Source organism: Miscanthus floridulus, chromosome 4 (genome assembly GCF_019320115.1).
Source record: "Miscanthus floridulus cultivar M001 chromosome 4, ASM1932011v1, whole genome shotgun sequence".
In the NCBI taxonomy this organism is placed as follows: Eukaryota; Viridiplantae; Streptophyta; class Magnoliopsida; order Poales; family Poaceae; genus Miscanthus; species Miscanthus floridulus.
In genome coordinates this window covers 8,139,017-8,156,781 of record NC_089583.1, presented here as the reverse complement: position 1 = coordinate 8,156,781, position 17,765 = coordinate 8,139,017, and the positions used below count along the sequence as shown (strand labels likewise).

General features: G+C 45.3%; 1 protein-coding gene and 1 pseudogene across 1 annotated transcript; both read left to right on the top strand.

Moving 5' to 3' along the window:
- Positions 1–6,672: 6,672 nt before the first annotated feature.
- LOC136549386 (CSC1-like protein ERD4) lies at positions 6,673–11,492 on the top strand. Its single transcript, XM_066540630.1, is given in 7 exon segments — positions 6,673–7,269; positions 7,838–7,992; positions 8,909–9,184; positions 9,340–10,008; positions 10,010–10,185; positions 10,298–10,553; positions 10,729–11,492. Coding segments are annotated over 7 exon segments (2,190 nt in total). The 5' UTR covers positions 6,673–6,995; the 3' UTR covers positions 11,113–11,492.
- A 182-nt stretch (positions 11,493–11,674) lies between these two features.
- LOC136549387 (pentatricopeptide repeat-containing protein At4g21065-like) lies at positions 11,675–14,157 on the top strand (annotated as a pseudogene).
- Positions 14,158–17,765: the final 3,608 nt, after the last annotated feature.

Sequence of the window (17,765 nt, the reverse complement as noted above, 5' to 3'; positions counted from 1 at the left end):
CCAAAAATCACTAAAAATGCCTCCGAAAATCACACAAAAATAAAAACTTCAGTTTTGGAGAGGGGAACAAGTGGTGCACGAATTTGATCCTGGGATTAGCTCAAGATGTCGGATTACAAGCCACTTCAGTTTTGGCGGCTGGGGGCAGGGGGCGCCGACGGCGGCGGGGGTCGGGTGTGCCTGTGTGCGTGTGTGGCGCGGGTGGGAGTGCGCGTGTGTGGCTGTGTGCGGCCGGATGCGGGGTATATGAGTGGGGGTTTGCCGAGTGTGCGAGATCTGGCACTCGGCAAACCCCTTCTTTGCCGAGGGTTAGAATTGAGGCACTCGGTAAATTCAGTTTTTTTTTTTATTTTTTTTCTTTTTCTTCTTTTCTTCTATCCTCATATATTATACTAAACCGGAAGTAAATTGTTTGTTTGAGGCCCTAAACGAATTCAAATCAAAAAGTGGTCAACTACAAAGTTTTATAACTTTTCGAGATCTACAATTTTTATTTAGGAAGTTTTTCCATCCGAGGTCGTTTGAAAAATTCGAATTTTAAATTTTAGAGATTCAAACGTAGTTTTGCATGATAAGATGATTTCAAGTCAAAAAGTTGTCAACTACATAGTTTCATAACTTTTCGAGATCTACAATTTTCATTTAGGAAGTTTTTCCATTCGAGGTCTTTTCAAAAATTCAAATTTTAAAATTTTCAAATTCAAACGTCGTTTTTGCATGACAAGATGATTTAAAATCAAAATGTTGCCAACTACAAAATTTCATAACTTCTCAAGATCTACAAAGTTTATTTTGATCATTTGTTCATCCAATATAGTGGTAGTAACATTGTTCACAAATCTTATATATCTCTCTTCTACTTTCATGAAACTAATATGAGAGATATAAGAGAGATGTAGATTTTATGAACAATGTTATTGTCGCTTTGTCAAATGAAGAAATGACCAAAATAAACTTTGTAGATCTTGAGAAGTTATAAAACTTTGTAGTTGAAAAGTTTTTCATTTGAATTCATTTAGAGCCTCAAAAATTGCTTTGAAAAAATAATTTGCCGAGGGCAAAAAAAAATGCACACGGCAAAATGCCTCTTTGCCAAGTGCCAAAAAATGGCACTCGGCAAAATACATCTTTGCCGAGTGCCAGAAAAAAGGCACTCGGCAAAGACTCATTTTGCCGTGTGCCGAAAAATAGCACTCGGCAAAAGACGCATTTTGCCGAGTGCCGAAAAATGGCACTCGGCAAAATACATCTTTGCCGAGTTTTTTTTTTCCGAGTGCATTTTATTTGGCACTCGGCAAAGACCATCTTTGCTGAGTGCCCGATAAAATACACTCGACAAAGCCTCCGGCACTCGGCAAAGTGTCAGTTTAGTTCTCAGTTTACTATGAGACCTGGCATGCTTGTGACGCCATGGATCCGATTCACAAGGTGAAATAGAAAAATGGAAATAAATAGATCTCTAGAATTTATTGGTTCTTGCATTTCATTCCAGTTTTCTAATTGACAACATTGATTTATTGTAGGAAGGTAGTTGCATTATCTCTTTGACTTTGCGTGACCCAAATTTGGCAGCGTCCTAGATCTGGGAGTACAGAATTTTTGTTTCCATTACCAACTGACGTGGTACTGATCTTGTCTTCTCTCATGTGAGCTGCAGGTCCATTCATACAACAACTTTGGACCACTCTCTCCTTGTATGATCTCCCAGTACAAATCTTGGCATGTACATTGGTTAGCTGTTTACTGTGTCCAGTTGATCTGTCATTGATGGATGTTTTTTCTGTTCTAATTGTCCTTGTTGTTGTAACACGATAAGCCTTGGATGCAACAATTGTTGTCATTTGGTTGCCTACCTCTTGCTGTCAAGACGGAGGACATATTATGGATTTTAAAATATAAGACTCATTCACGAATGTGTTGCACTAAAATTTGCCTTTGTATCTGTACAAAACATATGTTTTCTACCTACACGGCCTGCACTCTACTAAAACCCACGCGCGCTTTGTACCAGTGATAGCAGGAGCAAATTATAGTCGCAGAGCGATGGAGCATCAGGTTCGGTCAGTCGTTCAGAGAAGAGAAGGCAGGGAGGCCGGGAGGGGCCGTGACAGTGACATATTCCTCCTCCACCTCCCATGCATACGACGTCTGTGGACTACGAGTACATATTCCTTCCCTAGATCTCTCCAGAGTTCTCCTTGCCAACACACTACTCGTCTGTGGACTAGTTGTAGCCCTAGTGTCTTCATATCTCACTCGCGTCTAACCCGATAACTCCTTTTCCATTAGCTCGAGAACCCTACTAAAACTAACCTCACCCGTTGAGGGCACGTTTGGATTGAAGGAAGAATGGAGGAAAACTGCAGGAACTGCATTCCTTTGGAGAGACTCTCTCTCTCTCTCTCTCTCACCGTTTGGAACGTAGGAAGTGATACAAAACTTTCCAAAGGAAAGGCTTGAGAGATTATGTACTTTTGGAGGAATCTGAAAATGAGTTTTGAGCCAAGGGAAACTTTCCTGTGGCCACTCGCTGCTTTCTCATTGCATATGAAGCTAACGGATTTGTAAATCACCAGGGTGCCGCAAAAGCCCTTAATAGCTTTTGGCTGCCTGCAGCTGACTAACATGAATTCAAAGGGAACGTTATGTGTTTTGTGTCGATTGGAAGTTTGGACTTCTGAACCATAGCGCGGGGCCGTTTCCTTCTTTTGGTTGGTTAATTAGTTATCGACACGTACGTACAGTACATTGTTCTCTAGCTATCGCGGTGTCGCTCGAGATGAACGTGCGTCGTTCGTCGCGTTGAATAGCTTTACGTACCTTCTTCTCGTGCAGCTTTGATGCGTGGCCGATTGCGACGAGCCGACGAGAATGGAAGCTGGCGAGGATTCTCGGTCTGTTCGGCTGGACTTATACGATCGTATATGATCGTGGATTATAAATTAGAGTAGTATTTTTTTTCTCATACTAAATTAATTAACAGTAAATAATTAACGATTGTTTACGACGTCTAATTCCTGGATCCGGGCCGGACCGGCCGGCAACTTGAAGAGGCAGCTGGGCCAGGCCCCCAACTGCCAAGAATGGGACATCTCGTCTGCTGCATGCAATGCAAGTGGAGCGCCACGTGGCCCCCAGTGGATCACGGAACGTGTCAGGATACCAGCCGCTGGCAAAGGATTTGTATATATATACTACTACTAGTAGTGCTTACTACTTTAGGGTGTGGAAATAAAATAAACGTTGCTTAATTAACAAATCTCATGACGCTTCTCTTTATAGAGCGTAGTTAATCCGCGTCCCTACCGGTGGCTTTCTCATTCTGGCGCCCGGACGTCCGGGCCCGTCAGTGCGTCTGGACGCTGACCCGTCGTCCCATGCGCAGAATAGAACGGAACCCATCTGCCTCGCTGTATAGAACGGAATAGAGTGGAACCGACCCCCCTCCTCGGCTCCCCACCATGCTCTGTCCCTATTCCTCAACGCACCCTGTTTCCCGACCGTGCCTCTATCTTAAAAAAGCACGAAACACTTCAAGTACAACATTGCAAAATATATAAAAAAAAACTATGTATTGCGATATCGGGATATAAATACTACAATATCGCAAAAATATATAGTGCAACATTGAAAAACATGTACTGCAACATCGAAAAAATATGCACCACAACATCAAAAATGATGTACTGCAACATCGAAAAAATATGCACTGCAAACACCGCAAAATCAACCATAAAACATGGAAATGGGAACATTTGAAAAAACATCTGTTGCAACAAGCCAAAAATTCTGTTACAATATTCGAAAATCATTTGTAGCAACATCCCCGAAACCCCTTGCAACAAGGGAGAAAAACAGTAAAAACGTACAAAACAGCAAAAGATGGGTTCGAGATGCAGGTTGCTCCAGCCCCTGACCCTATCACCTTCGAGTTCGTCGAGGGAGGAGGGAATAGGAACCAAAGCTCGTCGAAACCATAGCCATCGCCGTGTCCCTCAGATCTAGAGGAGGAGGAGGAGGGCTCAGATCCAGAGAAGGACGCCGGGTCTCTGGGAGCATGGGGTAGCAATGGAGGTCGCGGAGGGGGGAGGGAGGGAGCGTCGGCGGGCGGGCGAGCAAGACGTCCGTCAGGCGTATCGCGGCAGTGAGCTAGGGTGTGAAAATGGGGGAGCAAACGGCAGAGTGGGGACGAGGATGACTGAGCGTGGAGCGAGAGCGGATGAGGGCAGTCGAGTCGTTCCTCGTGGGCCGGGGCGGCTCCATCCAGATGGAACGGACACCCGCTGATCATTATCGTTTCTCTGTATCTATGTAATAATAGTGTGTTTTGTGAACCTTACGTCCAAATCCAAAGCAAATCTCTCGTTGTCACGTTGTCGCAACTCTACCTAAACGGGACAGTTGTAGATTTTTTTTTTGTCACTCACGTAGTATATGAGAATGTCGCCTGCATTTCTTATATCTCTATGGGTTGAGAAAGATTTTCTTGCGTGCCATATAAATGCGATTCCTGAAACCCCATTAACGAAATGAAAACGACGTGAGCACAAGTTGACAAGAAAAATCTGAAGCACGTCGACGACAGCCGGAATGCAGACGAGGCCACCGGTGTGCGCGGCCCACCACGCGGCGACGGCGCGTCCGAGTTCTCCCTTGCCCCGACCGACGTGAGGGCTTCACCACTGCCGCAGCGTAGAAACCGCTTCGCCCTCGTCGTCGTCGCTTGTCGGCAGACACGAGGGCCGTGGGCGGCGGCCCCTCCACGTGGCTTTCCGGCGACAGTGAAAGTTACCCTGCACCTGGAGTGGCCAAATCGTCGGACGGAAATACCCCCGTTCGCTCGCTGCGGGGCTCCGGGTGTCGGCCAACTCGGTGTAGATGTGGCCAAACTGCCCCTGGCCCCTGCACGCCACCGCGGCGTGGGCCGGTGCCAGGAAATCTTTGGACCGACTGCCAACATTGGCTCGCGTGTCCTGTAACATTGGCTTCTCTGCTAGTAGGTACTTTTCAGCTTTTTTTTTTTAAGTCGAAATAATATTTTTTCTCATAACAAATCAACTGGAATAATATTTTAGTTTATTTTTTTTAGCTATACCAATAAGGCCAATATTCTACGACAAGATCAAGGCGTGGAAAACTAGTTTATGGTCTTTTGTTTTGGACCAAAGGTAAGTATAAAGGTTTAAAAGATGGAGCACTTGAGTTGAAGCATACTCCACTCCACTCCACATAGGTAGCCGAATTGTTTTTAACAAAGGGGAGAAAGGCACCTACTCCTATCTGGTTGATGGAGAAGCGACTGCAACACCAATGCGTGCCTTGTGTTTTTAGCAGTACTAAATATTACCCTGCACAAGCAAGCAACAAACCATCGACTGCGGGCTAGCTTGTCCAAATTCCTAGCTTGCTCATCGACAGCACATATGTGCGATATAAAATAGTATACTAATGCAGCATATTTGTCTTTAATAATCTTAAAAAAATACTTTTTTTTCTCGATCAGGTGCCTGTATTTTATTAAGCAGGTAGGAAGTTTTAAAAGGTTGCAACAGTGTTTCCAATCTTGCTAGCAAGCCACCAGGGAGACCGGAACACTAAACAAGCAAGACCATTAAATTAAAATTATACTAGACAGCCGTAGAATCGAGCGACTAACCTGTTTGGCTTGCTGAAACTTGGCTGAAAGTGGCTAAAAAACACTGTTCTTACTGAAATGTTGTGATAGAAAAATACTATTCTGACTAAAAAAACCGAACAAACCGGATATAAGGTAAGCCGAACGGGCCGGCCAACCCTGTACCATGAACCTACACGTCAGTCGCAGCTGCACCCTTCCTGCACCACCTACCCGGGAAGAGCACATGCATTGCCTCCTTCATGGGGGCAGAGTGAAGAGGCTTACGGAAATTCTTCAAAGATTGCCTGATTTGTGGTGGCTTCAAAGCCTAACCTCTTCATCGTGACCTTTCTCGCCTGAGCTTCAACAAATTCTTGGTGTTTGTTCCTACAAGCACGGCTAGAGAGAGAGAGACTTTAATTAAGCGTGTAATAAATAGGGGACTTTTTTCAGGCTTCGTTTTTCTTTATTTTCTCGCTCAAGTTGCATTACTTTCTCAACGACGCTTGCAGTACCAACCTGCAAATGGCTCTGCCTAATATAAAACTACTACCGGAGGGCAAAATGATCACTGGATTAATTAGCAAGTCAAAAGAGCAGAGGATCCCCGTGCCTAGGGATGAAAACGGATCGGATACAGACGGATATCACCGATATTACATTTGTTTTCATATTTCTATCCGGATTTAGATTCGAATACGGATAGTGTCAACTATGTCGGATAGGATACAATTGGATATCGACATCATAAATATGCGATTTGAGTATTCGGATACGGATACGGTATCGGATGTTGGATATCTGGACTCGGATACGGACAGATCTCAACCCCTCTAAACGGATTCGGTTTCGAATACGGTCAGAAAATATCCGTACTGTTTTCATCCCTACCCGTGCCCTTTGCTTAAGCAAGTACATTACGCGTATAGAGTATAAGCAAAAAGCAACAGCAACTGAAAACAACTAAAAAAAATCGCCAGCAAGATCTGAACTCAGAACAAGGACAACTCTAGGGGCAAGACGGGCATTTTGCTCGTCTCCTCTGTCTCTCTCGTCCCCTTCCTCCCTCTGCCCTGTGGCCTGGGCTGTGCAGTTCCTTCATTTGGCCACCTCCAGTCGTCCTCCACGGCAACACAAGCATCCAATGCCTTCCCTCCCGGCCTCCCTCCCTTCCCTTCTTAATCCCCACCCTAATGCGCCTCACTAACCACTCCCGCCACCACTAAACCCCTTCCCAAACTCCCAACCCCGCCGCTAACCGCAGCCTCCGGGGCTTACTAAACGCCCACAGTGCCCGGCCGCCAGCCGCCTGCCTGCCTGAAGGAACAGAAGTACAGAACAGAGCCGCGCGCGTGCGGCAGCAAGGGGTGCCGCCGGGATGGACCTCGCGTCGTTCATCACGTCCGTGCTGACGTCGTTCGTCATCTTCGTGGCGCTGATGCTGGTGTTCACGTGGCTGTCGCGCCGCCCCGGGAACGCGCCCGTGTACTACCCCAACCTCCTCCTCCGGGGGCTCGACCCGTGGGAGGGCCGCGGGCGCGGCACGCGGAGCCCCGTGGGGTGGATCCGCGACGCCATCTCCACGTCAGAGCCTGACGTCGTCGCCGCCGGCGGGGTCGACGCCGCCGTCTACCTCGTCTTCCTCTCCTCTGGTACTGCCTGCTCAGTGCTCGCTTTCTTTCTTGCTACTTTTGTTTTCTCCGGCAACTTTGCTTTGGGGAACTCTTTTTTCCCTATAAAAATAGGGGCTTATTTGGTTCAGCTGTTCGTTAATTTGTCGGCTATGCACCATTTATAGCATTGTTGGTCCAGGAAAAAAAACTAATTGCAAGATTTTTTGAAGTTATTTGTTCTCCTGTGATTTGTGTTGTTAGTTGTTATAGGTGCTCCTATAGTGATTCCTCTGTTTTTCGAATCATGCTTTGTTGCTGTCCCTCGTATACTCCTAAAAAGGATTGTTTTAATTTTTTTACCCAAAAAAAAAAAGAAATGTAGGATTGATGAACTAATGTTGGTTGCACGTTATAGGGTTTATTAGTTAAGTAATTTATCTGCGGGTTGTCCTTGAAAAGTTTAATTTTGCAGGAGAGAGAAGCCTGTTGAAAAAAAAATACAATTAGGATTGATTTGGGGTTTGGTCAGATATAGATTTTTGGACGAATTTTCTGCAATTATTAACAATATTTGACCTTTTTTAAAATTTTGCTCTTGATGTTCCAGTGCTGTCGATCTTGGTGTACTCTGGGATTGTGCTCCTTCCAGTTCTCCTCCCAGTTGCTGCAACTGGTCGTGCCCTAGTTGCCATCCCTCCCAATCCCAAGAATTCATCTCAGGACTTCTCGCCGATTGAAAGGCTAGGAGTGGGCAATGTTCCTGTAAGTAATCGTTTAACGATTTTTCACAAGTGTGTAATCTTTTAATGGTTTGTTGTAGTTGCATAAATAAGTACATGATGTTCCAATTACACAGCATCGGTATTGTGGCCTTATTGAGATGGCCTTTTCACCAAACCACCTGGATGAGTCCGGAAGCATTGGTTCAACCCATAGCATGATCTAGACCATAATTACTAGGTCATTAATCACATAATCGTAGCTGTAGTTATTCACACGATCAAATGCATCAATTTAATAATTGTCCATCACCTCTTCAAACATCCTAATTGTGGTTGTTACTTCGTTTTCAACAACAACAAAAAAAAGCAACTTGTAACAGAATCTCCTTGCTACTTACTCTTTTATCAGGCCCATCAGTTTTTTTCTTTTCTGTCGAGATGAATCTGAGCATCTGTGATCATTCTTCCTGAGATCAGTACCAAACTAGTTTCAGCTTGTTGTGTTTTAATTCTCTACTTCTTAATTGATTGGCAAAGCTCCTGCCTTTTGTTCAAAAAGAAAAAAGCTACGTCTGCTTGGAAAAGAAAGTTACAGTTTCATGGACAACAGGCTTGTATCGTTTTTTCTCAAGACTCTCTCAAATTACAATTGTATGTTACTGATATTGGAAACTCAGAAAACCGTACGCTTGATTGAAATTGTCTTGGACCATTAATATCTGCAGTAACTGGTGTTTGCAATAAAAAAGTGTCAATAAACACAGGCTTTCCACGTCCTAGTTATGTCGGGTTTGCGTGCGTGTGTTCATAGGGGTGAGTGTGCGTGTGTTGTGTCTGTGTTGTACTGTGTAATCGTTGTACTGTGTAATCACAAAAATTTGTTAGGTGTCCAGTGTCTTGAATGTTGTTTTATTCACAGTACAACTGATCTCTGCATGTCTTTACAACCTCCGCAGGAACGAAGTATGAGGCTGTGGGCATTTCTGTTGTCAGTCTATTGGGTTTCCTTTGTCACCTATTTCGTCCTATGGAAATCCTACAAGCATGTGTCAAATTTGAGAGCTACTGCAAGATCAACACCAGATGTTAAACCAGAGGAGTTTGCGGTGTTGGTGAGAGATATCCCTAGACCGTCTCCAGATGAAACTATAAAGGATTTTGTAGACTCATATTTTCGAGCACTTCACCCAAATACTTTCTACAGATCAATGGTTGTGACAGATCACACAGAGGTACTTCTACTCTTGAATCTTGATATATATAGAGGGATTGCTTCCCCGTTGTCCTTTTGTTATGTTTTTCATGTCTGTTTGTAAGACATGTCTAAAAATACCCCCACAGAAAAAGAAACAGAACTTTATTCTATTTTGATCACATTGCATTGCAGGCTGATAAAATATACCAAGAGATCGAAGGTCACAAGCAGAAAATTGCTCGTGCTGAAGTCGTATATGCAAACTCGAAAACTGAAAGTAATCCTGAGGGCACAAAGCCTACTCATAGGATTGGATTCCTTGGTCTTATTGGTAAAAAGGTTGACACAATTGAATACTGTAGTGAGCAGATTAAGGAATTAGTGCCCAAACTGGAGGCTGAACAGAAGACTACCCTTCATGAGAAACAGCAGAGAGCTGCCATTGTCGTCTTCAATAGCAGATCTGCTGCAGCTTCTGCATCTCAGACTCTCCATGCTCAAGTGTATGATAAATGGACAGTTATGGAAGCTCCTGAACCATGTCAGATACTATGGCCCAACCTTCTGAGGAATCTATATGAGAGGCAAATCAGACAGTCTGTGGTCTACGTTATTGTCTTTCTCATTGTTTTTTTCTATATGGTTCCTATCGCTGCTATCGCTGCTGTTACAACTCTCGAAAACCTGGAGAAGAAGCTGCCCTTCCTGAAGGTAGTGGTGGAACAACCAGCAATCAAGACGGTCTTGGAGGCTTACCTTCCCCAGATTGCGCTCATTGTGTTCCTCGCTTTGCTACCTACTCTTCTTATGTTTCTCTCAAAACAAGAGGGGATCCCTTCGCAGAGCCATGCAGTCAGGGCAGGCATCAGGAAAATATTTCTATTTCATTGTTTTCAATGTCTTCCTCGGTTATACACTTGGAAGCACATTATTCAAATCTTTGACAACCATTCTCGATCACCCTCGTGAGATTGTGGATATGCTTGCCAAGAGCCTGCCTGGAAGTGCAACATTCTTCCTTACATTTGTCGCGCTGAAGTAATTCATTTGTCTCACTTTTTCAGTTACCTACTGCCCAATTTTCAATCTTAACATCTTTAAGTTTGACAGCAGCTTTACACCATAACTCTTTGACTGTTGTTATTGACAGATTCTTTGTTGGTTATGGGCTTGAGCTCTCTCGTTTGGTTCCTCTCATCATTTTCCACCTGAAAAGGAAGTACCTATGCAAGACGGAGGATGATGTGAAAGCAGCATGGGCTCCAGGAGACCTGGGATATAACACCAGGGTCCCAAATGACATGCTCATCGCAACAGTTGTTCTGTGCTACTCAGTCATTGCACCTTTGATTATTCCATTCGGTGTTGCATACTTTGCCCTTGGATGGCTTATAGCGAAAAATCAGGTGAGCCAGGTGTCATTGAGTTTTACAGGAGTACAGCATTGGTATTCAGTTTGTTAATTAACAATGTAATTTTCTATGCTGTTTTGGGGAATTATTTCTTCCATAGAGGGTCTCGTTTTGTTAATTGGTTGTTTGGTGACGTTGGTGATTGATTTCTCTACCTTTTCCAATGCAGATTCTGAGAGTTTATGTTCGTAGCTACGAGAGCTACGGACGAATGTGGCCACACATGCACACGAGGATCATCACGGCTCTGATGGTTTACCAGACTACCATGATCGGCTTCATCCCTCTGAAAAAGTTTGCCTATGCACCTATTCTTGTGCCCCTGCTTCCAATAAGCATCATCTTCGCCTCTGTCTGCCATATGCGCTTTTACCCAGCATTTGCCAAGACTCCTCTGGAGGTGGTGGCGCAGCACGACCTGAAGGAAACTCCAAACATGGAAGCCATCTACACCTCATACATACCTCCGTGCTTGAAGCCCGAAAAGCTCGAAGACTTGGATGCATTTGAGGATGCTCAGTCGCACTCCACCTCTAGAGCCCCATCTGTTTAGCTGTGCAATCTAGACTGTCAGAAAAGACCGAAGAAATTCTGCACACATGTCGTCAAGTTCATGCAGGATTTCTGGTGAATTTCCATGCTTCCACGTGAACCCTCTGAACCTTAGTTTCAGGATAGGAATCTGATGTGAAATGTACATATGCTCGACCTATTTGTCTGCTGAACATCAGAACATGTGTGGACTATTGTAGGTAGCTGCTGTGGATATTCTAAGTTTGTCTTAGTTTCCATCCATGCGCGTGTGTTTACTGTAGACTATCTGCTGTGTTGCTGTGTAGGATTACTGTGAGTCGGCTTGCCTGATGCTCTGCTCTGTAACTCCATTTAACAGAACTACTCATATATTATTGTAAGCTGTTGATGAAGTTCATACTTTCGAGTGGGGTATCTATCGGATCTTGGTTGATTGCCTTTATATTCAGTATAACTAGTTGCAGTATCAGTGTCCTGTTATTCTGCTGCTGCTGTTTGTTTGATTCTGATGTCCATGAGAATTGAGTAGTAAAACTTGCATTACCAAAACGCTGCTGGTTCTGTTTGTTTGATTCTGATGTCCATGAGAATTGAGAAGTAAAACTTGCATTACCAAAACGCAAGCAATGTCAGCTATAGATCTTATGTAATTTTGTTGAATGCTCATTTGCTGCTGGACACCAAACTGGACCCTGCACCAAATATACACAAAAAAATACTCATATTTGGTGTTCTTTTGTTTGTCCTGCCAGTCTGTCACCTCGTGACAAAGTTCAACGTGCTGGTAAAATCTGTCTTTACTTAGCCTTCTAGGAATCTATGAGCAAAATTTTGTCAAAATTTCGGCCTCCCATTTCAGAGTCCAATTTTAAAATCGTTCGAAAGAAATAAAGAGCCCGATTTGAAAAACTGATCAACCAACAGGGATCGTCCGCGGCAATTTGACGTGAACACGCAGCAGCTCATCGCGCCTTTTCCTTCCGAAACCGCACGGAAGCCGAGCGTGCCTCATGCTTGATGACGGCGCCGGTGACCGCACGCCGTCGACGCACCCGGCGCTGCGCCACTGCGTCGCGCTCCTCCGCCTCCACCTCGCCGCTCCCTCCCTTGCCACCGCCAAACAGCTGCACGCGCGCGCCCTCCGCACGGGCGTGCCGCCCGCGCACCCGCTCCTCGCCAAGCACCTCCTCTTCCACCTCGCCTCCCTCCGCGCCCCTCCCCTCCGCTACGCCGTCGCCGTTCTCACCCGCGTTCTCCCCCACCCGGACCCTTTCTCCCTCAACACCGTGCTCCGCATCGCCGCGTCCTCTCCGCACCCTTCCCTCGCGCTCGCGCTCCATGCCCGCCTCCTCGCGCCGCCGGACACGCACACCTACCCGCCGCTCCTCCAGGCGTGCGCGCGCCTCCTGTCGCTCCGCGACGGGGAGCGCATCCACGCCGAAGCCGCCAAGAACGGGCTTGCCTACGCTCGTCTTCGTCAAGAACTCGCTGGTCCACCTCTATGGCGCGTGTGGCCTCTTCGAGAGCGCGCACAGGGTGTTCGGACGAAATACCCGTCCGCGAGCGCAACCTCGTCTCCTGGAACTCGATGCTCAATGGGTTCGCGGCCAATGGACGCCCCAATGAGGTTCTCACCATCTTCCGGGAGATGTTGGACGTGGACTTCATGCCAGATGGGTTCACCATGGTGAGCGTGCTGACAGGGTCTGCTGAGATTGGCGCGCTTGCTCTTGGGAGGAGGGTGCATGTTTATCTGACGAAGGTTGGGTTGGTGGGGAACTCACATGTTGGTAACGCCCTGATTGATTTGTATGCCGAGTGTGGCTGCGTCGAGGATGCAAGGAGGGTGTTTGAGGAGATGGGGACAGGGCGAACCGTTGTCTCCTGGACATCGTTGATTGTAGGCTTGGCGGTGAATGGTTTTGGGAAGGAAGCACTAGAGCTGTTCGGTGTGATGGAGAGGGAGAAGCTTGTGCCGACATGAAATCACTATGGTAGGAGTACTGTATGCTTGCAGCCACTGTGGACTGGTTGATGATGGGTTTATGTATTTTAATAGGATGAAAGAGGAGTACAGCATTGCACCAAGGATTGAGCATTTGGGATGCATGGTGGATCTGTTGGGGAGAGCTGGTAAAGTCAAGGAAGCATATGATTATATCCTCACCATGCCACTGGAGCCCAATGCTGTTGTGTGGAGGACCTTGTTGGGTGCTTGTGCAATGCACAAGAAGTTGGAACTTGGGGAGGCTGCTTGGGAACGACTGGTTGAGCTTGATCCAGGGCATAGCGGAGACTATGTTCTCCTCTCGAACCTTTATGCTGCTGTTGGGAGATGGGCCAACGTTCATGTGCTTAGGAAAACAATGGTCAAGGATGGAGTGAGGAAGAACCCTGGGCGCAGCCTTGTGGAGCTCCGCAACTCTGTGTATGAGTTTGTTATGGGTGATAGGTCTCATCCTGAGAGTGAACAGATATACCAAATGCTTGCTGACATAGCTGATAGATTGAGACGTGAAGGTTACATCCCACGTACAAGTAATGTGTTGGCAGATATAGAGGAGGAAGAGAAAGAGACTGCCTTGAACTACCATAGCGAGAGGTTGGCCATTGCATTTGCCTTGTTGAAGTCTCTTTCTGGTACTCCTATCAGGATAGTGAAGAATTTGAGGGTGTGTGGGGATTGTCACACTGCAATTAAGCTAATATCAAAGATTTATGACCAGGGAGATCATTGTGAGGGACCGCAGTAGGTTCCACCATTTCAAAGGTGGATCCTGTTCATGTAAAGACTATTGGTAGTTGAATCAGTGCATGGGTTAACTGTCCTATGATCAGAAAAGTTGCGCTAAGTTCAGGAGTGGCAAGTCATATATGGATTCAGCCCCGGCACTCAATTTCCTGTTGACTGTTGCACTAGAGGGGCAATGTTGAGACAGTCCTCATATTTAAGTCTCTTTCTGGTACTCCTATCAGGATAGTGAAGAATTTGAGGGTGTGTGGGGATTGTCACACTGCAATTAAGCTAATATCAAAGATTTATGACCGGGAGATCATTGTGAGGGACCGCAGTAGGTTCCACCATTTCAAAGGTGGATCCTGTTCATGTAAAGACTACTGGTAGTTGATCAGTGCATGGATTAACTGTCCTATGATCAGAAGAGTTGCGCTACAGTTCAGGAGTGGCAAGTCATATATGGATTCAGCCCCGGCACTCAACTTCCATTGACTGTGCACTGGAGGGGCAATGTTGAGACAGCCTCATATTTTATGGGTTGTATTATCACATCCCGACTCTTAAATTTTCAAATGAAAGATGTTTTCAGATACAGAAAGAACTAGGTTGAGACCTTCATTTTTATCATACTTCCCTACCTTGTAAAATTGTAGATGATACAACAAATTATAATTTTGATTCTGTTTTATTCCTCTCACTAAACAAATTAATGTGTGAACCGTATGTTCCAAGCATATTAAGTTTGACTCTGGTTCGAAAGAGGTACTCGCTAGTTTCCCTTGGTTTGGTGAGTAAATAAATATAAACGTTCGCATGTGTCCGCCTGCTTGATACAAATCTGAATCTTGATAGTAGGTCTGCAGTGAAATGATCAGGCCATGCTTTGGCAACTTTTGTTCCTACAACATCAATGCAAGACTGATGGGTCCCTTATAATTTACAACCTTCTAAAGCTTCTAGAGAGCAAGGCTAGAATATAACTGCTTTCTTCATGACACCATGCACCAAAGGTTAGCTTAGTGTATATATATACACCCTTTTATTTTAACCTTGTTTAATGGATGTTGCTTTTATTTCAGCTGTTTCAGCTCATTGGGATCGCCACTGACGTTTTGGGAATGCCAGTTTAATTCCAGGTGCGACTCAAGCAAAAAAAAAAAAAAAGGAATAGCTTTTTTCCTTGTAATCCTGTTCGCGGAACCACCTTCATTAAGGCTTCAGTCTTTGTAAAGGTTCTTCCCTTACAGAACTACTTCCCTGTCCTTTATTATTTTTGGAAAAAAAAATTCAGCGCCACCGACAGATCATCATCCTTCATCGTTCTATTTCAGAATTACAGTTTTGTCCCCAGTGCGGCAGAGGAAAAAAAAAGACACTAGCTTTTTCCTTGGGTGCTTACAATCTGGTTCACAGAAACCCCTTCATTAGGCTTCAGTCTTTGGAAAGTGAAGGTTCTTCCCTTAATACCACAAGGAAAGCTCTTCCTCATTAAGCCCCAACCTGTGCTACCATGAAACAACAAAGAAAAGGAATAAGAACATGCACTTGGCCCCTTCACATCTCATGGAATCTGCTGCCTACGTTTCCTTTTGTCCCTTCAGAAATCATGCCCATGCATGCATATCAGGATAAGAATCTCATGGTTTCCTGGCCTTCAAGTCATTCCCCTCAATATTATAGTGTATTCATAAAGGTCCTTGTGCTGGTTGTACAATCTAAGAACTGAGATGCTGATATAATCCTTTATAGCCTACCTTGCTTCAGGCATGCTGCAAGAACTGCAGTAGTGCAGTACTACCACCTTAGTAAACCATCTGCATGCATGCTCTTTAAGTATGATAAAGCACTCTAATTTCTTCTTATTCAATGGGAAAAGCATCAAATGCTAGTAGTAAATTGTGTTAATTATAGTCATGTTAGTCAAACTGAGACCAAATAGGCTGATGTTCCAATAGACCGGTCCTCTGTTAGATGCAAAGTGCATCTCTCTCTGCACAATGGCCCTTTGTGCCACTTTCCATGCCACCTCCCTGTGGTGGCCATAAATGTGCACCATAGCGAGCACCCTGGGGTGCTTTCCGTGTGCACGTCTTGCTTAGTGACCCAGTGTAATTGGTAAGACATAATCTGCTGCTGATCTCTTTCTCTCTCTTGATGTAGCAGAGTTGGCATTTGGTCAGCTTGGCTGTCCAGTCTCTACTGCTGTAGCAGTATGGCAATAGGCCACCTCTAGTACATTAGTTGGTAGCTATTACATCAGCCATGTCTTGGTAGTGGGCTGATCTAAACTTTATACTGCTAGTACTAGAAAAAGTTGGTGTATCTTAGGAGTAGGTAGTTGGTGTACTCACCAACAACTATGTATCTGGTAGAGGTACTAGCACTTGTATATATATCACACCTAAGGCAATGCAAAAGATTAGTTCAATTTGCCACATCCAGAAACAGAGCTTTCGGCCAGCGCTAGGCTTGTCCTTTGTGTGTGAGAGCTGTTCTCAATATCTTCTACCTCTAACCATAGTGAGTGAATGTGCTGGTAAGCTTACTGCTTACCTGTGCAGGGTAGCCGATGGACTAAAAAGTGGTATCAAAGTCGTACAAGCATCATCGCCGGACTAACCGTTGGCGATGATGGACGGTTCGGAGATGGGTGACAGCAGCGGCGCTGTTGTGGCTGCCTAGCCACGACAGGAGGTCGTCGTGCGCACAGTGCGGGAGGTCAGCGGCACTAGTTAGCCGACGCTAACTCGCACCAACTATGGCGAGTGGGCGGTGACCATGAAGGTCAAGCTCAGAGCCCGACGGCTCTGGAATGCCATTGACAAGGGCACCGACAACGAAGACGACGACATGTCAGCGTTGGAGGCTATCCTCGCTGCTGTGCCAGCGGAGTACAGGGAGTCGTTGAGGGCGAAGAACTCTGCTAAGGAGACGTGGGAGGCCATTGCAGCGATGCGCGTCGGCTCCGACAGCGTAAAGAATGCGACGGCCCAGCTGCTGAAGCAGGAGTACGCCAACCTCAAGTTCATCAACAAGCTCATCAGCAAGCATGGTGAGTCGGTGGAGGACTTCTCCCTCTGCCTGCAGTCGCTCATCAGCAAACTGAGGAGCCACGGCGTCACCATCGATGAAGAAGAGGCAGTCTCCAAGTACCTCCACTCCGTGCCGACGAAGTACATCCAGATCGCTCTCTCTATAGAGACGATGCTGGACTTGTCTACCCTCACCATTGAGGATGTGACAGGCCGTCTACGGACGATGGACGAGCGCATGAAGCCAATCTTGATCTAGTTTGCACATCTCTTGAATATCACCAATGATAGTGTCCAATGGATGATCTCTTGTAATATTGGTTGGTTGGAGTATTGGAACTTGATTTCTTGCAGTTGCTTGATCATTGGATTGAGATGATGTGCTAGCCACTTGATTTTGTTCATTGTCATGAGAGACATTTGTACTAACTTGATTTGTATCATCTTGCAAATTTGTGTTAGAGAGCACTTGGACTTGATCATCTTCATAATCATCCATTTGCCTAGGCCTCAATTCACCAACATCCATGTTCTTCATGGCTTTTAAAAGTTGAATGTCTCTAACATCTTCCAAGTTTTCATTCTCATCTTAGAAACCCTTGGTTTCATCAAATTCAACGTCACAAACTTCATCAAGAGTACCACTATCCAAATTCTAAACTCTATATGCTTTGCTAGTAGTTGAGTATCTAAGTAGGAATCCTTCATCATATTTTTTGTCAAACATGTCAAATCTAGTGCCTTTCTTCAAGATATAGCATTTGCAACCATAGACCTAAAAATATGCAATTTTGGACTTTCTACCATTCATGAGTTCATATGGTGTCTTCTCTTTTAATGGGTGACAATAGAGGTGGTTGCTACAATAGCAAACCGTGTTGACAGCTTCGGCCCAAAAAGATT